This window comes from Agrilus planipennis, unplaced genomic scaffold, assembly GCF_000699045.2.
Source record: "Agrilus planipennis isolate EAB-ADULT unplaced genomic scaffold, Apla_2.0 scaffold172, whole genome shotgun sequence".
In the NCBI taxonomy this organism is placed as follows: Eukaryota; Metazoa; Arthropoda; class Insecta; order Coleoptera; family Buprestidae; genus Agrilus; species Agrilus planipennis.
This window is the reverse complement of record NW_020438999.1, coordinates 345426-367543: the sequence shown is the minus strand read 5'-3', so window position 1 is coordinate 367543 and position 22118 is coordinate 345426. Positions and strand designations below refer to the sequence as shown.

Sequence of the window (22118 nt, the reverse complement as noted above, 5' to 3'; positions counted from 1 at the left end):
CAACTATATTTTTATTAATATTATTATTTAATATAAATACCTGTAATACTGTGATTATTTTCGTAATTAAATGCTTACTCATCGAATGCATTCCATATTATATATATTTGAAAAGAGGAAAAAATTATTTCTTTAATTAAAGCATAGCCAAGTATGGTTCCTATTTAAAAACACAAGTTTATGTCATAACTTGAATGATTTGTTTTTTAATTTTTCCGATACCAACGTATTCTATGTAAAAAGTGTCTGAAGAATGTAAAAGTTGTTTTTTTCGAATGTTAGAAACAATATAGATATTCACATGTAGCCAAAACTCGAAATTTTCAACTTTTGTTTATAGCTCAAAAACAAGTTATTAAAGGAAAGAGGTCCAGAAGCCGCCCTTAATTTTTTTTGTATCTCTTATAGTCACCAAGTTGTCCTACACAAATGTCGAAATTAGCCCTAACATAAGTAAATATCTTTCTTCTATTCATCCCTTATCTGATAAACAAACCCGTTGTGGTTATCAACTCTTTTCTTATCTCGCCCCGGAAAACAAAATATACCCTAGACGAAGTTACCAAGTTATGAAGTGATCTGAACTTATTTTTTCGTTAAGAATATCACAAGGCCGCAATTGACCAATATAATTATTTTTACGACTACTGCATTGAACACATCTAGCTTTTCAGAGGAAGAGTTCTAACTAATAGGATATTATTTAAAGTAGATATTTTCAAGACTTCTATTTTAGGCTAAATTTAAGGCTATGTGATTATCGTTTAACTAAAGTGACTTCAACGCTTATTTATTTTATTTTATAACTCCAATTTATGCATGTAAAATGTCAAAGCGCCCCACTTCAGCTATAGCTGGTGTAACTTTTGTATGGTGTTCTTATTTAACATTTAGTACCTACTTCATTTGACGGCTTGTCGCTTCATTGTTTAAAAAGGTTATACAATTCATTCTCTTCAACTTCTATGTTTAAACTGAACCACAAGTAACTGTTTAGATTCTATGAAAGATATATGTCGATTATGAATAGTGGATTATTTTTAGCATTACACACTCTGACTATTTAAAGGGATTTATAGCTAACCTACTAACTGTACGGTAAATCCTTACTTGCAGTTTTTAAAACAGACAATGTACAGTCGAACTTTTATAACTCGTCTTCATTCCAAATATATACCGTTGAAAACCGGATGCATACAAATTGCAAGCGTTGACATTATTTTCTAAAACAATAAAAACATGAAATGTTAGTTTCACGTTAAAGTCTATTTAGATCGTCATCAAATTTCTGCAGAATGATCCTCATATTTTTAGAAAAACTTCGAAATCCTTTTCTGCGGTCATTTATGTAGCGTCCACCAGTGATTTATTACACAGAAGCGAACTGCTATTGTTTTAGGTATCCGTAAAAGAAAATATCGAGTATTGATTATGCCCGTGGCGTTTACACAGCTGTCTATAAAAAATAACCGTCAGTAATCAATGTAATGATTTCATAAAACGTGCTTATACGTAAAACTGCTCCCTCCTGATGATTCGTCTCGAATCATGTTCTGTCCTTCCTTTAAAAGATTATTTTGATATCTTATGCCTTCCGGACACCAAACGGAAGTTCAATCGAGCAAGTGCTTGAAGTGGGTTCTAGTGCACACCAATACCTCTGCTGAAATATACCGAAACAGGACTTCAACATGCTTTGTGACGCCCTCTATTTCAGCTCGTTAGAAACTAAATCCTATTCTTGGGAGAGGAAAGTGAATTTCTCAGATGATTCTTCTTTGGTGATAAATCGGTCGCCATCCGGTAAATCTACTTCTATTCCTTCTATTCGTGGATTGGTCTTGGAGCTCCAGCAACTAACCAAACGTCTTTTTAAAGACCACGGCCGCCATTTAAGTTTTTGGCCAGACAAAAAGCCAGGGAATATTCTTCAGGGACAGTAAATAGCACTTGAGCTCGTTCAAAAGTGACTCCCAATCTGGATTTAGAATAAAAGCTCAATGTAACCATAAATTATTCGTACTGAGGATTCGCAAATCGGGCTTGCATATTTTTGATCTTGATATCGTTCTGATGGCCACCAGATATGGATCCAATCAGTTAAAATGGACAACCTTCATTTCCGATTCGGTGCACATCTAATCCGAAATATCATCATTTATATGATTGGCGATTTTGTGTGGACCTTCTTGGTGCTGTTGCAGTTTGTGGTACCGTGGATTACACAGTTACACCAGGCATGCTTCTTGGAACAAACTGCATGTAGGAACGTACTTCTTCGTTGATATTATCAAGTCGCTTTCAGAGTTCCCTAACGCAGTCTTAAGGTAGTCTTCTTCAGCAACATCCACGCTACGCTTACAGCCAGAGTCACATAATATTCACAATTCCAGAACTTTTGCTGGTGTCTGCCTAGTAGCTTCATGGATAGACAATCGATATGCCATTAGAAACAATGGCAGATAACGATATTTGGAGACCATCTTAGACAAGTACAAGGTGTCTCATTTTCGGCACTCCATTTTACTTCACTTTACAGCACGTCGGGACCGAGAAATCCTTAAGAAAGTTATTCCAGAACTGATGAAAATTTATCCATTAGTCCTCTATAATTCCGTTTGTTTTCTGCAAGAAGGTGACCCAAGACACAATTCAGCGTTCTTAAGGGTATTTTTAGACGATGACATTCCTCAATGATGAATCGGTACCACGGACCTGTAAGATAGTCCTTTCAATCTCCGGATCGTTCAATTTTCTCTTATGAGGTTTTAAGGAAAATAAAATCTATTAGAAGCGATACTTGACTTTTAGAAATTTACAAAGGTCTACGATGTTTTTAAGCGCATTAGAATAACGGAAATTTCGCATGATATAAAAAATTTATTTGGCGTTAATGGGTTGAAGCAGGTAGGTCCATACAGTGCTGTTAACAAAAAATAAGAAAGAAAATATGATGATATAGGAATTAAATAAACTGAAATATAAAATCAAATATTGACCTACACTGGCGTCCTAATATATATCAGAAGTGGAAGCGATAATGGAAACGATGTAAACAGGTAGTAATCTAGAAGCGAAACTTACAACATATGAAGTGTGGAAGGGATAAAATGTATAAAATAATTATATTATTAGAAGAAATGAAAGAAGAAAACTCTCAATGTTGAAAGGTGATTACCGAAAATTTGCAAAAATGAAAAATTAAAGAAATAAGAGATGCAAAAAAAAAGCAAAAACGAGGTCCTTTCTGAATTCGATAAATAACGTCGTTGGTGCGTCGAGTAATGGTGTATGAACTATCCCAAGCTTGTTATGGGTTCGGAAAAAGTTCCTTCTCTTCCTTCTTCATCAATAATAAAACGTTCGCTGAACTGTAGGTATGTCACGGTTAGAACAATAAAGAGTATAATCTTCAAGTTGTCAATTTCTTTTTGGCATTCGGCTGCCCATTAGAATGAAACTCCATTTTCTGTAAATCTATGCAGTGGTCGGATTATATCGGCAATTTCTCGGATGAATTTTCAGTAGTAGGAGCAATGTCCCAGAAAACATTTAAGTTCGTGATGATCCTTTGATATCGACCAACTTCGTATACGGCGATCGTTTTATCGGGGTCGGTCATAATTCCTTCCGGTGTTCTCTTCTAAACAGGATGCATTGATGTCGGTTTCGTCTCAGGTTTTTCTTCCCAGTTACAGTGGTAGATTTCAGCTACTAGTTTAACTACTCCCAACTCTGTGCCCTTGCAGATCTCTCGTTCGACGTATTTCAAATTGCCTATTCTAATAGATGTTGATGATGTTCCACTTACGTACGTCGCACCAATAACGCCTTTTATGTCAAGTCCTGATTGTCCAGTTCGACTACCCCTACCAATTCGTCGATGTCGTCGGTTATTTTGACTCTTACAGTACTCTCGGAGTGATTCAGTAGTACTCGATCGTTTTCTAAGATCACTTTCGATGCGCATTATAGAAGTTTAAATCGATTTCATCTTCTTGATGAGATTTCTCTGCAGTTGCAGTCAAGATTAAGTCTTCTTACCCAAGATCAAATTCGACATTCCGATACCATATCAAGTAAAACAATAGTGTTAGATGCTCCTATGTCGATAACCATCCTAACATTATGCTGATTTGTAGATCCTTCTATAAATAATGGGTTACTTCCGTCCTGTCATGAAATGATGACTTCTTCAGGAGTTTGGGGAAGGTGAGCCAACTTGCATCCAATAAAGTTGGCTGATAGTAGTTTTCCGACTGTGTCGAACAAAATAACCAGCTCTTTGACATTGCCAACATTTTGAATTTCGTTTTTTCGCGTCTACAGCAGTGGCTTTCTTCGCATATATTATGTACTCTTTGATGAGCGACACAATTCCTTCCTTTATAGTTGTGCCATGATTTATTTCGGTTTGTTGCACCCGTACCCCTTGAAAACTTGTTTCGTCGCTTCAAATTCTAAGGCATCGATCAGTGTTTCATTTGAAGTTTTGTTGTGTGCTAGTCTAAGGACTTGCTGTAGTTTACCGTCGCTGACTCCATCGATAAATGTTTGCACAGCCAGTTGGTCTACGAACTCCATCTAACCTTATGAGGTGCTGTACGTCGGACTCAAATTGTTAAAAGGAGTCTCATTACTTTATTGGTTACGGGTTTTAGGTGCGTCTGATGTACTTGTTGTATTTATTTATCGCCGTATCTCATTTCTAAACGATTGACGAGATGATGGAAGTCATGTTGTTGAGACTCGTCATTCCTTGGAGTATATCCAGCGTCTCTTCTCGCAAAACAATTATTAGTGCTGCTGCTTTCTCTGAATCAGTCCATGCGTTTACCCCCGGCGCTGCTTCAAATTGCTTCAGGTAAACGAGCCACAAGATCTTTCTAACAAAAGTTAGAGGTGTAATTTTTGATGGTCTTTCACTGGAATCGTCAGTTCTCGCAACTATTATGTAATCGTCATCTTGTACTACTTCCATTTTCCGTTTCATTTCTTCTTATCCTGTTTTCATTTCTTCTTGTCCTTTTTCCATTTCTGTGTCATTTCTACTTGTTCTGCTTTCATTTCTGTCACCACTGTCATTATATCTTTTATGGAAACTCCCAGAAATTCGATAAAATTTGTCGATGACATCGAATCCGTTCTGCTCTCTTCAGGAGCATTCCAACGATGAATGATTTGTTGGTGTAGGTCACGATCGGCAGAAACTTTGATAGAACTCGATTGCGTCGGATTCGTTCTTCTTTCTTCAAGAACTTTCCAACGATATATGACTTATTGCAGTTTCTCGCAGACAATGGAAACTAGAAAATTCGATGAAAATTTTCAGTGACATGAGATTTCTTCTTTTATCTTTGAGAGCTTTCCAGTGATATATCACTTGCTAGGGTTTTTGCTGCCGATGGAAACTTCCAGAAAATTGGCCGATGGAATTCGATGAAATTCTTCAAAATCCTCCTCCTTCTCCTATCCTCTTCAGACTACTTATATCCCACTCCTGACGTCAAATCTCACGGAATCAACCTCCTTCTCGCACTATTACTCAATTTATTTATTAATTTGCTGTTTATTTCACCACGATTAGCAATTAATTATTAATTCACTTCTATATCACACACTTTATCGTTTCTTTCTACTTCTCTTGGTATCACCTCGTAACTTGAACTCATATTAAGAAACTCATTTGTAAAAAAAATTTAAACTTTTGGGTGTTTCATTCCCACCAGCCACTAATGCTGGTGGGCGGGCAGTCCCTCCGGACTATGCCGGAAGGTAGGGTGGAAGGCCCTCTTCAGCCTGCTTTCAGGAATCGTGGGAATGGGTGGGTGGTGCTTCGGGTGAGAAAGATGAGACGGACGAAATCAAAATAGAAGAGAATGAAAGATTATTTATCTGTGGAATATTACTGCCTCAGCATTTGCCTAAGGAATCCAAGGAAACCACAGAAAAACTTGGATCAAGACAGACGGACCCGGAATCGAACGGGCATCCTCCCGAATGCTAAGCAATGGTCTACACCTCTAGGCCATGCCGCTCGAACTTATTTGATCTCGCAAAAACTATTTATAGGGGCGCTAGCCTTGTTTTGGAAAGATCCAGAATATAACGTTTAGAAAATCTGGTCTTCTTTGTCACTGTATGTTGGGTTGCCTACATACATGTGGCAAAATTATTACAAAAAAAATAGCTAGGTATCTTTCATATTTACAAATATTTTGATCAATTTATTTATCTAAACAAGTTATTAGGAAACACTTTACCAAATAAAATTAGAGCATTAAATGAATACATTATTGTGTCTATAATAAATTGAACAAGTACACACAACATATACTGTTATTTCTTTGCACTGGTATAACAAAGCAGAAGGTAGTAGTTGCTTAAGGGCACCTAATAAATCACCCTAGTCAGGGCAACGTTGATTGCCTATCTTTATTTTTCTAGGCCGTCCAGTTCACAAAAAACATCAAAATTTATGTTTACTTAACATTTAACAAAAATCGGACATCGTACTTTTCCTAGGAACACCCTAAACCAGTGATTCCGAACCTGGGGGTAATTACCCCCGCGGGGGTAAATCAATTATTCTGTGGGGGTAATAAAAAACCTAATAATTAAGATCTAATCTGATAAAATACGTAGCTAGATAGTAAAAATATAAAATTATAGATGTGTTGATGTTTATACAACTGTATGCACAATTGGTAAATATTGAACCACACAAAGTCACATTTGAAAATTCTGTGATTCAGCATTTATCTACAGCAATAAACTCACTGAAGTAATATTTTCCGGATATGGATAACCGTCAGTCCAGTTCTTAGATATTAAGACCATTTACTATGGATGATAACATTATTAAAGACGAAGACCTGGCGGCCAAAGTGGAATATATCTTAGACTACGCCAGAATACTACTTGCAGAGTAGAATTTCAAAATTATGATTATGGCGAAAAGCTAATGCCGAATATCTTGCTCTAGCTAACAGAGCTTTAAAAATGTCCATACCCATTGCCACCACCTATCAATGTGAAAGTGGTTTTTCATGCACTGAAAACAAAGACTAGAATCCTTTTAAATGTGGAACATGACTTAGGATGCGCTTTAAGCAAAATTAAAGCTAAAATCATCTTTAGTTAATTTATTGTTTAGATATATAAAATTGTAAGACTGATATCCAATTTGTGATTATTGAAGATATTTGTATTGTGTTGTTTGTATTGATAACATTTTAAGGTAGGGGAAAAATCAGTTTTCCTAATAGGTCACAGGGGTAACAATATTAAAAAGGTTAGGAACCACTGCCCTAAGCTATCACTCCCCAAGTGCAGGTTCTAACTCATTGCTTTGTGACAGCACTAGGTGCAGTCCTGTCTCACTGACTCGCCAGCGGAAAGGAACGACCGATCGTCTACGTAAGTCACACGATGCCTGCAACGGAACAGCGGAACCCTCAGATTAATAAGGAAGACCTCGTCTGGGCTGTGCAAAAATTTTTCTACTACTTATATGCACTACATTTTACACTCATAACGGATCACAAACCTTTAACGCAAATTTTACACCCACAGAAGTCTCTACCCGTACTTTATATTAATCGCATGGCCAACTATGCTGACCATCTTCTTCACTTTGACGTAGTTTTCATAAGAACGAAGGTAAACATCAACGCTGATTACTGTTCTCGTCTACCACTACCGACAACAGCAAACAAGATATGCGAAACATCTCAAAAAATAGGGGAAGAGACTGAGGATGGTCACATGGTCGATCACAAGTTAAACAACTCCCAATATGAGCCAAACACATCGCTCAAGAAACAAGGTTGGATTCAGAGTTAAATAAAATTGTTCAACTTCTTGAGACTGGAAAACTTAGCAAATGAGGGTTATAAAGTTCCAGAAGTAGACTACAGTCTCACTGCAAATTGTCTAATTTTCGAACATCGAGTGGTGGTTCCAAAGTCCCTAAGAAGAGCCAATCTACTGGATTTTCACACGACCCACATCGAGATAGTGAAAATAAAGGGATGGCTCGATCATTTGTTTACTGGCCTGGCATCAACGAGGATATTAAGTACCTGACAAAGTCATACACCGAGTGTACAAAACATGCACATATGCCACCAAAATGCTGTGAGCATCATTGGGAGTGCCCAAAAGGCTCATGGGGACGTATCCATATCGATTACACAGGCCCAGTCGCCGGTCACATACTCATTGTTGTTGATGCATATAGCAAATGGCTGAAGTCTAGCCTACTCACGCAATAACAGTTCTCGCCGCAATTGACATTTTAGATGTTTTTTTGTAACTTATAGAGCGCCGGTTATCGTAGTTTCCGACAACGGAACTCAATTTACTTCATCTGAGTCCAGTATATTCTTAAAGGCAAGTGGAGTTAAATATCATAAATTATCAGCTCCATACCACCCATGTACGAATGGGCAGGTTGAACGCTACGTCCAAGCGACGAAGGACGCATTGCAAAAAATGAATACTACACCGAGTACTCTAAGGCAAGACATCAACGAATATCGAATAAAATAATTCGAAGTGGTCTATATTCTGTCGAAACTGCCAGACGCGGATCGCGATTTCGATCTTTTTGGATCTCATCAGCGCGTCGCAGGCAGCTCCGACAGAACACAGACCAACTTTTACCTGCTGTCTTAACAGTGCGTTTTAGAAAATACTACAAATGGCGCAGTAAACGCCATCTGTAGCACGATGCTACATTTTAGGATTACGTATGCTCCAACAAGGTCCACTTGTGTGGATATCTACTTGCTGAAAACGAATCCCGGCGTAGCCAACCTCAACGTGATAGGCACGTTAGCTTAATCGAATAAAATAATTCGAAGTGGTCTATATTCTGTCGAAACTGCCAGACGCGGATCGCGATTTCGATCTTTTTGGATCTCATCAGCGCGTCGCAGACAGCTTCGACAGAACACAGATCAACTTTTAACTGCTGTCTTAACCGCGCGTTTTAGAAAATACCACAAATGGTGCGGTAAACGCCATCTGTAGTACGATGCTACAATTTAGGATTACGTATGCTCCAACAAGGTCCATTTAAATATATGGATATCTACTTGCTGAAATGAATCCCACCGTAGCTAACCTCAACGTGATAGGCACGTTACCGTAATGGAATAATATTCTGTCTATTCTAGTCTATATTCTGTCGAATACTACAGATGGCGTTTACCGCACCATTTGTGTATTTTCATCAACGAATATCTTTGGCAATACCAGAAAGCACCTCACTGTGCTACGGGACAACTACCTGTCAATCTCGTTCTAGGTCGCAACATTAGAACCCGCCTGAACCTCGTCAAATCAAAGTAAAAGAAAATTGAAGAAACCAATGATCAGAAAACTACCAACAAAAAATTTCGTGTCTTCAAACCACTACGGCAAGTATATTTTTTGTCGGGCAATCCTCGAATGGATAAATGGATCATCGGCCGTATTATTGCCCGTTTAGGCAGCCTGCTCTTCGAAATTCATTATTAAGGAAGGAAGTTTAAACGACACATTGATCAAATCCGTGCTTTTGGAAACGAAGCAACACGTAAAATCCACGCTAATCCAGCATAGCAAAACCGATGCATTTGTTTTTACGAAAAATCACCAGGAGTCATCACCGGCCATGCCATATCCTCAATACTCAGAACCAACTGATAGATATACACCACTTTCAAGCGAGATAACATCGCTAGTGGTGCGTGACCTAGGAATACCTGCAGGTAGCATAGGCTCATCGACGTCTGGATCTCGGCCCGACCACTCGTCTCACGGACCCAGCTCAACTCAAGGAGATACAAACAGCCCTGCTCGAGAAGAATCTACTCACGAATGAAAAGTTGTTAATCGGTTCTCTCCAGATTTTTAATTAATCTTTTAATTCATTAATTTATGTTTTTTATTACCTATTATTGTACTCACCTTAAGAAGGGGAAGAAATGTTATATATCAACTTCAATTTACCCACGCACGCCCTCTAGCTTTGTATAGAGTAACTCGCTCGATCACACTTACAGGCTCTCTCTCTTTTGAGTTAGTTGTAATACGACAAGGGCAATTCGGTTAATAAATAAATAATTCTATTTGTAAAAGAAACTACTACAAACGGCACAGTGAACGCCATCTGTAGCACGATGCTACATTTTAGGATTACGTATTTGTCGGAGCTGCCTGCGACGCGCTGATGAGATCCAAAAAGATCGAAATCGCGATCCGCGTCTGGCAGTTTCGACAGAATACAGACCACTTCGAATTATTTCAATTCTATTTGTATTAAAGTGTGCAAGCATTTATTGAGTCATCCTTTTTTCCAATCAATAAGGGAAGTGTAAAATGTCTTGATGGGTTTGTGTGATAGATTCGGCAAGTTCAGTGTAATTTTCAGTAGGTGGATTATTCAGTTCATTACAAAGATCCGAATCAATATGCCAGACAGCGGCGGACTAAGCCCCTTAGAGGCCCGGGGCGGCAAAGCTGAGGCCCCCCAGCGTTTAGTTTTTTATATAGTTTTTTTTATTTTTTGTAGGGTTATATGTGTTTTCGTGCCTTCAATTTACTGAACTCCTCAATACCTTCTGTGAAATCTGTTTCTTTTGAAATTTTTCTTTCTATTGAATGCACGGCTGGATTAACCAGTCGCTCTTGACGCAACAATAATCAAAAACACTATTATACTTTTTAATGAAATTACTTTAAACGGATAAAATCGCGTTTATTATTTTACAATCTGAAAAAGGCTTCTCTGTTCGCGAAAATATCACTACACTTTAATAAATTATTAAATATCAACGTAATGAAATTTAATATATTTTAAATGAGGCCAATGATCATTTTTCGACGTAAATAGAATGTAGTAGTGAATGTAAATGTAGGCTTACAAGAGTGAATTATTTGCACTTCATTCATTCAGGGATTCTTGGGGAAGTTCTCGCTACAAAGACGGGACTTCCCCCAGCGTATTGGACGCGTTCAGCAAAGTTAAAAGAATATTAGTACCGCGTAAAAAGTCTAGATGGTTATAGTGTTTTGATCTTGATGAAATTATGAAGGTACTAAGCACATTTTAAAGTCTTATTTATCGTTTGATCAGGGGAACGCAGAGGCATTTGGGGGCCCTCCAAGACCGTAGGTCCGGGGTGGAACGCCCCTTCCGCTCCTCTGTTAGTCCGCCACTGATGCCAGATCAGATCTGATTCAAACACCACTAAATTCAACGGCACTAAATCAATAAATACACTTATATTTTACAAGTAAATTGCGTCTTAACAAATTTATGCGAATTTTATTCACCATGGTAAATAGAACGAATTACTTAATATATAAACCACAGATAATTAACAATTACCACTCACAATCAGATGCCTGCTAAACGCCTATTGGAAATTACGTAACAATGTTTATTTCTTAAATAACATTGTGATGTAATCACCATAGTAATCAAATATTGTTTAAAATTACTAAATGTATAATGATAAAATAACTACTTAACAAGTATTACTATAATGGCAGGGGTGCGGAGTTCCGCTATCTATGAAGAATCAAAACAAACACAAAAGTACCCAACTTGCCTAAAGTATCGGTTTTTGTTCTTTATATTGAATAAATAAGCAAGAAAGCTATTAATTATAACTATTCAATCTATGCCAGTTAAAGTATATCTACGTACAGTGATGATGAGATGAGAGAAATAATAACAAAATACGTTCAAAATCGCGATGCACACCTGATGATTGCTATAAATTATTGGCGAAGAACTTATTTAAGGCAAGAAAAACTTGCCTCAATTAATCGCAGCACTTCTATTTAACTTGCATTATTAAGTTCTTGATTATTAAAAATGATAATTTATAAGCTGTACATTGTACATTCAACGAAGTTAGTCAAAATCAGGAATAGGAGTAATGATTGGATCTAATTAACCCATGTATGCTTCAACAAACACGTACCTATGAGAAATTTTAACTGGGAAAAACTGCGTGTTCAATAACCGCAGTTACTTCAAATCCAAATCAAAGTGGTAGGTAATCAACGTATACATCACGTGGCAAAAACTTCGTCATAAGGGAAGGAATGCACATAAAAACCAGCAAAATATACATGTTTAATATCACTTTTCAAGGGCTAAGAAAACCCAACTAAAAGCAGAAAGAGCATGCTTCAGGTGACAAAGACGTTAACACAGAACAAAGGACATAAAATAACGGAAAACTTATGTGTTCATTGACTGCAATTACCTTTAACGGCTAATCAAGTCCAAAATTAGTAATAAACACGTGCTTCACATTACAAAAAACCAAGCCAGGGGAGCAACAAATGCAAATGGTTATAGACGTGGTTGGACAGCTACTTCCACAAAATTTTTAATCAAGGCTAAAATAAAAAGATCATCATTTGACACCAAGAGTAAGACCGTAATATTATCGTATAGTGAGCACGAGTGCGTTTGTGTGTGATCGGACACACGTGTGCGGGAACGGCTTATCGATTCGCCGACTAGCCGCGGGCGCCTTTCTTCATGTGCGCCGTATTTATAAATGTGTGTACCGTACCTGCGTTCTGGGAAAGCAGTTAAACAGTTCAAAGAAAAAATAAACGATCCGAATGTTTCTAGAGGGTTCCAGAAAGTAAACAAAAGAGTATTTAAAGGAAGAGACGATCACTGAGAGGGGAAGAAATAAATTGACCGTTGCAGAAGGGAATCCAGAAATAAATAGCGCAGTGAATAATGATATATCAACAGTAGCGTAAATAAATAGAATAATTCATAACCTAAGTTTAGTAATAATTTAATAGTGTTTTTAAGTTCTTTAATAATTAGTGTAAATAAATAGTTTTTGTCGTTATCAGTCTTAAAAGTTAATTTTGTTAAACCCACGAACATTACAATCGGATATCCAGATGTAATGTTAATTTTACTAATCGGTAAACTAATTCATTGTTTAAAAAATATTGTAAAATTTCTTTTATATTTTCTCCTAATTCTACGCTGGTTTTCTTAAACCAAAGGATTATTTGTTTAAAACATATTCATTCTATCTTTCACGCGAGTTTTCTTGTGAATGGGATAATTGCAAGGTGTAACAATAGATGAAAAGTGCTTATAAACAATAATTAAATTCCGCAATTACTTTTACTTCCTACTAATGTGTGAGAAAACAATGAGAAAGTCTTCCATTTATTAAAACAACATAAGCATATGCAGATAGGATAACATTGTGTCTTATCCGAAGTATACTAATGCATACGAAACTGGTATACTACTAAAATTAACAAATAAATAAATGTACAGTAAAATAGACTGACATAAATATGCTGTATGTTTGTACTAAATGAATTGATTGGTACAAACGTGAAATTTTTACAAGGAAAACAAATTTGCTTGAGGAAATTCTTAAAGGAAAGCGCTATTCAAAAATCGACATTATTATTTCGACGAAGTCGGTCATTATCAAAGCTGGTGTTAACGATTTTATATCAAATATAATTTGCGCATGTATTTACCATTAGCGTCCCTTTTTTTAGAGTACCTAACATCAATTATGCAGTAATCGCGTTTTTTTCATTGTTTATCAACCACACATATTTCATTAACTGAATGATAGTTAGATTTATATTAAATATGCGTATTGCTAAATTAGTGTTCCTCTTCAAGAACAGGCCACTAAAGGTAAAAATGTGCGCAAATCAATACTGGTTCATTACTTTTCTCCTTTTGTTATTATTTGATGTCACCATCATTATAGGGTCCTCAGTCCTAAGACTAGTTGGACATGTACCTCCACTCTTTCCTATCGTGAGGTAAACTTATTACAGCTAACCCTATTGCACTTATTATTTGATGTAGGACGCATTTTTTATCTGGGGCATTCTTTTGTTAGTATTTGTATATACTTGCGTTTGATATTTTACCATTCACCGGGCGGCATGGTCTAGCATTCTAAATCATTAGTATTTAAGAGGACGAATTAGATTCGATTCAGGATCCTCCTGCCCTAGTCCAAGCTTTTCAATAGTTTTTAATGATCATTTAGACAAATGCTAAGGTACATCTCTACTAACAAAATAATTCGAAGTGGTCTGTATTCTGTCGAAACTGCCAGACGCGGATCGCGATGCGCCATCTGTAGTACGATGCTACATTTGAGGATTACATATGCTCCAACAAAGTCCATTTAAAAATACGGATATCTACTTGCTGAAACGAATCCCGGCGTAGCTCACCTCAACGTGATAGGCACGTTACCATAATCGAACAAAATAATTCGAAGTGGTCTGTGTTCTGTNATAAGGACTAAACTGGGAAATCTGTTTGGTTACCTAGACGACACCATCATACTGGTGACGACCATTATCTCCAAAACGTGATCGAAGTATTCAAAAAATTGACAATCGCAAAATTAAAGCTAAGACCTAAGGCATGCGCTGAAGCTTAGTTCTAAGACATGCGCTTAAGCTAAGTCCTAAGACATATGCCCTGAGAGAACAGAAGTACCTGGGGCATGTTATAACAATGGAAGAAATTAGGGCCGACCCATGCAAAACGGACATCTTACGAAATTGGCCCTTACCAAGGGTCGGCACGAATTTAAAAAAGATTTCTGGGACTTCGCTCCTACCGTCGAAGATTCATACGATCACTACACAGACTTGCCGAAGATGAAGTTTTATTCCAATAGACACCCGAATGCAAAAGCGCATTTAAAAACTTCAGCACTCTCTGGAGTCTCAATCTGGACATACGCACAGTTCAGCGAACCGTTTATCATTGAAGCCGATCCTAGTAATGTGAGATTTGGTGGTGTGTTATCCCAGGTACAAGACGGAAAGGAAAAGGTCACCAGTACAGTAGTAAAGCATTCTTGAGACGAGAACGAAACTGTAGACATTTTTTAACTATAGAGAAGAAAGAAGGGTTGTTGCAATCTAACCAAGATTCAGCCTAAGGGATCCTAGGAAGATAAAGAATTAATCAAAGATCAGAGCAAAGACAAAGATATGATGATGCCCAATAATGAGGTGGTAAAAAGCCGGAACCTCAAGACCATCATGGACAGAAGTGAGTCACTTAACCCAAGAAACGAAAAATTATTGGGCCCAGTGGACCTCCCTTACCTTGGGCTATGGCGTTTTTAAAAAAATGTGGGAGAGTCCAGATGGAACCAGAAACAAACTTCAAGTGGTATTTTTCAAGAATTTCAGAAGTATTAGAAACAATCCATGGCAAAGGATATTTTAGCATTATGAGGGTTCTTGGGAAGGTACGCGAGTGACTTTATTGGCTAAAAAGTAGAAAGACTGGTGAAGGAAATGCTCAATGCGTCGCTGTAAGGGACAGAAAACAAAAAGTCGCAGTCGACGTGGCATGACCATTCACAATGATAGACTTCGATAATCAATACATCTTGGTCGTCATGAATTACTTTAGCAAGTGGCTCATAGCATAATACCTAATCAGGAAGCGCTTACCAATAGAATTGCATTCCGAATTCCGAATGTGAGGCTATACAATCCATCGTGCCGGAAGGGGCGTTGCCCGAAACTACAACAAGCTTGGGACGGTCACCTTTATTCTAGAATAAATCGTATTCCCACTGAACCTCAATTTTCCATTGAAAATCACTCCTAGGTCCTTGACATCCGAGGATTTGACCACGTCAGAGTTCATTAACGACTAATTAGAAGCCAAACTATCGCGTATTTTATATAAAAACATGACCTGGCATTTATCGACATTTAAAACTTAAAATAAGACCATTATTTATTCACCAGTTTGCAAATCTATCAAGGTCCTCCTATAGCTTCTCAACGTTACGTCCAGTGCCAACATTTTTGGAAATTTTTGTAAATGTATAGATAAAGGTAAGATCTATATTAAACCATGTTCGGTAATCACTAGGACCCGTTTTATAGGTCCATATATGATATCATTAATTATGTTACAAAATTTATCTACTCTTTTAGTGCAGTTTAAACCAATAAACGTTAATAATCAATTAATCAATTAACGAATAATTTAAATTATTACTAGAGTGAGTATGGCACAGCACGCTAAAAATTGCAGGAGGGTAATAAACGTTAATTTTTGGGAGAGTATTCAAACATGGAAAGTGACTGATTCCTGGACAGTCCATGAAAAGTAAATCAAGAGTATAATCTTTATTGTCCACTATCACTAGATGAACTTGATAAAGCTCAAGCATATTAAATGCATCTGTGATTGCCCTGGACTTCTCAGCAATAGAATGTATTGTATATCGATATTAAAACTCAATGGGTTCATTGAGCCATTTAACATTATGCAGGTTGTAGTCACCATAAACCATAAACTTGAAGGTTGGATTGCTATTAGAACGACTCTCAATTACCTCAGTATGACTAATGTAATCCTCAATGAGGCAGAATGGAGCAAAATATGCAGCACCAATGATTTTCTGTGCATAAGCTTCAACTCTAATGAGAAACTGTTCAACTCTCTTGTGTATTATAATGAATAGCGAGATGATAAACTTCTTTTGCACTGCAATGAGAGTCCCACCACCTCTAAATCTATCAGTGATTGGAGGATCTCGATCCAGCCTGTACACATCATTGCTTTCAATGAAAGCTTCTGCAATGCTCAAGTATAGTAAGAGCCAAGTTTCGGTGAGGATTGTGATATCTGGTGAATACGTACACGATGCAATGCTTAATTTTAGAACTTTTAGCTTAGTTCGCAATCCCTTTATTGGCAGTAAACAGTCAGGATGACTTTCCTGACAGCCAAATTTTTTGTATCTCTGATCAATTTGTTACAATTAATTTTTCATAAATCTTATGGACAATTAATTTATCATTAGGAAATGAATTATTATACTTTTCAACTATCAGCTTCCTTTGGTCATGCTTAGCTGAGCCAGACGGTCTTCGATTAAGGCAATTTTGTTCTCACATTCAGTAATTGTCAAATCCTTATACTGAATTAATGATTTTAAAGGGAGACGAACGTTCAATGTCACGACGAAAACAATATGATTGATATGCAATGAAGATAGATAGATATTAAAATTGAAAAAAACTACTTTTAGAGATATATATATACCCTTCCCCCATAGCAACCATCGCTATAGTTCACTAATGCATATGAATTATTATGTGAATCAGAAGATGTTCCGGTATTAAAAGAATCCAACAGTCGTCTGCTCTTCCACGAAAATAAAAAAAGGTAATACACATAACTCTATGCCACTCAACATCGCTCCCTCTACTGTAGCGATGTGACGTTCAGTTTGACCGGCGCAAAGTAGAAAAGAACAGCACTAGGCCAGAAAAAAAAGGAGACAACTCTCAGTCAAACTCTCAACCGGCGAGGAGCGTATAATCCGCACAGTACTGCACGGAAAAGTTTACCATTTTATCCACTATAATTGCATTGCTCAAATGTGCTGTTATTGGTACCAATTACTACTGAAAATATCTACGAGATGCTTATTTATATTTGAAGACATATTAAGGCTTTAACGCTTGTTTTCGACTCGCACTACTATTCATGATTGAACAAAACTTTTGGCAGGTACTGTATGAAAAAGTATGTTTAATGAACAACAGTCGAGAGCATAATGAGCTTTTTTCTCCCTACCTACGATTTTGCCAGCGCACATCCAAGATATTGGAAGGGGCACATCGCTAGAGAAAGTAAATGAAGTATAGTACATAATTTGTTCACTGATATGGTATTTACGTGGATTGACAGAGTGTACAAAAAAGATCACACGCACTGTTCGACGACGGCGGGGCCTTTCCTCTGTACTCAGCAGACATCAACCTGAAATTCCGCCGGCTAGCGGCCGAGACAAATTGGTATTGGCTATTTGCTTTGCTACTAGGGAAAGGGGAGGGCGAGACATTCCGTTAATAATGAAATATTAGGATGTTTCTCAGTACATGACAGTGAAACGTATTCGCTAGTATGGGTTTGGATTTGTATGTGTAGAGGGACGTATCTCGCTTATGGGTACTAAGGATGTATTCCTTCTGGAGAGTTGAGGCTCCTAAATGTATTCAGCAACTGCCTGTTAAAAGGATATCTAGAATGTAATAAGTATTAAACGTATACGGATGAAGAAGACCGCTTTGGTTAGTAAGTATTCCTTGGAAGAAACCCAACAATACCCACTCGTACAGACAGTTACGTTTCTTTCTACAGCATTAGCTAGTGGGAATGAAATACGATAAAGTTTTTTCTCTAGTAGCCCTTATTGCTATTTTTATTTCTTAAAATTATTATAAACAAGACTACATACATATTAAGAACTACCATTCGCTTAATTTTATATCTTCAATTAAATCTTCAACATCACTTCCGTCGGGACTTACAGAATTGCTGTCATTATCCCTTCTAATTAGTTTCTTGTTTGTCTTTCCTTTACCTCTTGCGCCTCTTTTGGTTTTTCGCTCATTTTCTGTTGATTTCTCGTCATCACTTTCGCCGAAATTAAATTCGTTATCAGACTCACTATCGCTAGGGAATGGATTAGGTGGATTTTTAATTTCGCTATCCGGTTTTTCTTTTTTCGTTTTCCTTATAATGGGTAAATTGTATTCGCCGATTTTATCATTCTCAGTTGCCAGTTTATTTTTCTTTATCGTCCTAATTTTATTCCATTCATCATAGTAAGTCGTTAGTGGAGTTCCTTTATTCTTAGTCAGTGTCTGCCAAGCTTCTATTTGTTTCGAGTCGGTTAGAGAAACCGATAGACTTTTACGTTCTTTTTCGATGAAAGCATTTGTCTGTTGAATTTTCTCGAGAATCTGTCGCATTTTTTTACAGTAATTTGTAACATGACAAACCTTTAAAAATTTCTTTATCTGAAAAATTAAAAAATTGGCTTTGTATTAATATTGCTTTTTCTTTGTTTAGTTAATACCTGCATAACGCAAAATAGACTTAAATCAGGAAAAGCTATTGAGTGGGATTGACAGGACAAGTACTCCAGTAGTTGTGCATAAATTGATTCAATTAGAGTGTCTTTGAAACCGTTTTCTTGCATCTGAGATTTGGATAAACGCAATATACAGGTAAATTGAAGAGGTTTCATTGAAACTTTTGTATGCTTTTTATTGAAGTCGAATGTTTGCAAAACCTACAAATCAAACAAAAATTAACAATGTAGCCATTATTAAAGAAAAAAAAAATCAATAAAAAACAGGTTCTACTAAATATTCTTAAACACAACCATACATTAAATAAATATAGTGTAGATAATAATATATAAAAGTCGTCAGAGGGCGCATGCGAAATAGTTTTTGGTTTGTCTGCTCCAATATTTTCTTTATTGTAAGTGATTACCGAATGAATATTGTAAATTAGCAAGTTGTATAGGAGGCTTTGGTTGTGCCTATTGATATTAATTGTAAATTAGTTAGTTGGCTCGTCACAGAGTTATGATGAAGAAACGTGGATTTAACCTTAAACTCAAGACACGCCTTACAGTTCCTACTGTGTCCGCGCCTACCGGAAATCGTAGTTATATGAGTGCGAACGTCTCGTTTTTATCCTCGGTTAACAAATACTCTTATCAACAATGCTCANACCATAATCTAACAAAATAATTCGAAGTGGTCTGTATTCTGTCGAAACTGCCAGACGCGGATCGCGATGCGCCATCTGTAGTACGATGCTACATTTGAGGATTACATATGCTCCAACAAGGTCCATTTAAAAATATGGATATCAACTTGCTGAAACGAATCCCGGCGTAGCTCACCTCAACGTGATAGGCACGTTACCATAATCGAACAAAATAATTCGAAGTGGTCTGTGTTCTGTTGAAACTGCCAGACGCGGATCGCGATTTCGATCTTTTTGGATCTCATCAGCGCGTCGCAGACAGCTCCGACAGAACACAGTCCAACCTTTACCTGCTGTCTTAACGCTCTGTTATGTTATGTAATCCTCAAATGTACCATCGTACTACAGATGGCGCTCACCACGCCATTTGTAGTATTTTCTACATCCCTACTGTATTCATTTCGTCTGTTCCACATGTCTCTCTCTAACCACTACCAACTCATTACCACGATTCCCAAAGGTAGGCTGAAAAGGACTTTCCGCCCTATCCTTTGACTTTATAGTAGTGTCGGTTGCCGATAGTAGTAGACATCAAGAGCATTATTAACTGATTTCAACCCTAACCCACATAAATAATAATTAATCTTATGAGTACACGCCGTATAGTATACAATTCATACGTAGACGTACGGTACATGCACATGTAAGCAAGCGTCTCAGAATTTCTATCGTCTCTGTCGATTGACCAAAACTATGTTAAACATCGAAATCGGACCAAACCGCTAGATAGACATTTTTCATTTAACCCATGCAAATAATTATTGTGTAAATACTGTGACGAATTTAAACCCTCTTCGCACTATTACTACATTTATTTAACTATTTTCTGTCTAAATAGCACTTCTGTTCAATTATCAATTCACCACTATAAACTCTTTGTCACTTCTTCACTCCTTCTTCTTAGCTTTGTATCGCCTTGAATTCTATTATTCGTACTAACTAACTCTCGATCTAGCGACAACTATTTACAGAGGCTGACCCTATTCCAGAATGTTCCAGTATGTGCCTTCTCAAAACCTGGTCTTCTTTGCCACTATGTATGTTGGGAATTGCCTACATACATGTGACGTTACCCACCTCCTAAAAGTGATCGTTCTGATTAGTGACGTCGCCTCTGTAGGGAGCAAGCCGGTCAAAATGGACGATCTTCATTTTTGCCCGAGGTCCCTTTTGAATTCGGTAAATAACACCGCTGATGTGTCGAGTAACGGTGTATGGACCATCCCAAGTCTGTTGTAGTTTCCTTCCGCCTTGATGGATTATATAGTCATACATTGTCGCCTTCATTAAACCCAGCAGAATTGACTCGTGGATCGTATCTGGTCTTCATGCGGTCAATCTCAAATCGTAGCATTGTACGCACAGCGTTATGGATGGCTTCTAGTCGATCTGGTAGTTCGCCCATGTATTCGTCTGTAGGTACTGGAGACTCTTCAGGACGGATAAATATCATGTCCGCTGGCAACCTGAATTCTTTTCCGAATAAAAGATTATCGATGTTCTTCCAGTTGACTCATTGATGGCGGATCTATACGTCAGGAGGAATAGTGGTAAGTGTCGGTCCCAGTCAGTTTGGTTTTCGTTGACGACGCTTCTCAAACTGGTCTCCAGAGTAGCGTTTAATCGTTCGACCATTCCGTCAGACTGTGGATGAAAGGGCATAGTCCTCGTTTTAGTAATGCCCATTAGTTCAGTGATATTCTAGAACAAAGCCGTTTCGATGTTCCTACTTTGGTCGGAATACAATTCCAATGGTACCTACTCCATATCGGATAATCCAGTCATTGACAAGCGTCCCAGTGCCGGAGTGTGCTTCTTGGTTCGGTATGGCATATGCTTCGAGCCACTTGCCAAAGTAATCTATAACTACCAAAATCTATTGGTTACCGGAGCCCGTCACTGGGAATGATCCTACCACGTGCACTGCGATTTTCCCAAATGACGCTCCCACGTTGTACTGCTGTATTCGTCCACGACTTATTGTCTTCAGTCCCTTACTGGTGGCGCATGACGGGCATTTCCTGCACCAATTAATAAAATTGTTCGCGTAGCTTCCCTAGAGTCTTCGTAACGCCGAAATGTCCCTTGTCATGGGCTGTTTCTAAGACATCTGAAATCCTTCTCTTCGGAAGTACCACTTGGAGCCTGTTTCTGGTTCTATCTGGACTTTCTCACATTATTTTCTAAACGCCGTGCTCTAATTTACGGGAAGTCCACTGTGCCCAATAACTTTTTGTTGTTTCACTTAGGTGGCTTACATTTCCCACAGTGGTCTTGAGGTTCCGGTTTCTTTCCATCTCATTATTAGGCCAATATCTTCGTCCTTCCTCTGGACTTTGATTAATGCCCTACCTTCACAGGAACCCTCAGGCTGAACGGTGGTTAGATTACAACAAATCGATGCCAGCTCCTCCTTCTTCTCCGCAGATGAATAATGTTTGCAGTTTTCCACGCAAGGTCTCCGGGATAGTGTATC

At 37.6% G+C, this 22118-nt stretch overlaps 1 protein-coding gene across 1 annotated transcript; it reads right to left on the bottom strand.

The window, feature by feature from the left end:
- Window positions 1-18245: 18245 nt before the first annotated feature.
- On the bottom strand, window positions 18246-19185 carry LOC112904809 (nucleolar complex protein 2 homolog). Its single transcript, XM_025975805.1, has 2 exons — window positions 18939-19185; window positions 18246-18879 (listed from the first exon to the last, which is right to left on the bottom strand). The coding sequence occupies exons 1-2, from the start codon at window positions 19107-19109 to the stop codon at window positions 18325-18327; spliced, it is 726 nt and encodes a 241-aa protein (XP_025831590.1). The 5' UTR covers window positions 19110-19185; the 3' UTR covers window positions 18246-18324.
- Window positions 19186-22118: the final 2933 nt, after the last annotated feature.

Coding starts and splice junctions, on each gene's coding strand:
- LOC112904809 (XM_025975805.1), bottom strand. CDS start 19,109: ATGAAACCTCTTCAATTTACCTGTATATTGCGTTTATCCAAATCTCAG. Junction 18,880..18,938: donor GTCTATTTTGCGTTATGCAG/GTATTAACTAAA, acceptor TTAATTTTTCAG/ATAAAGAAATTTTTAAAGGT.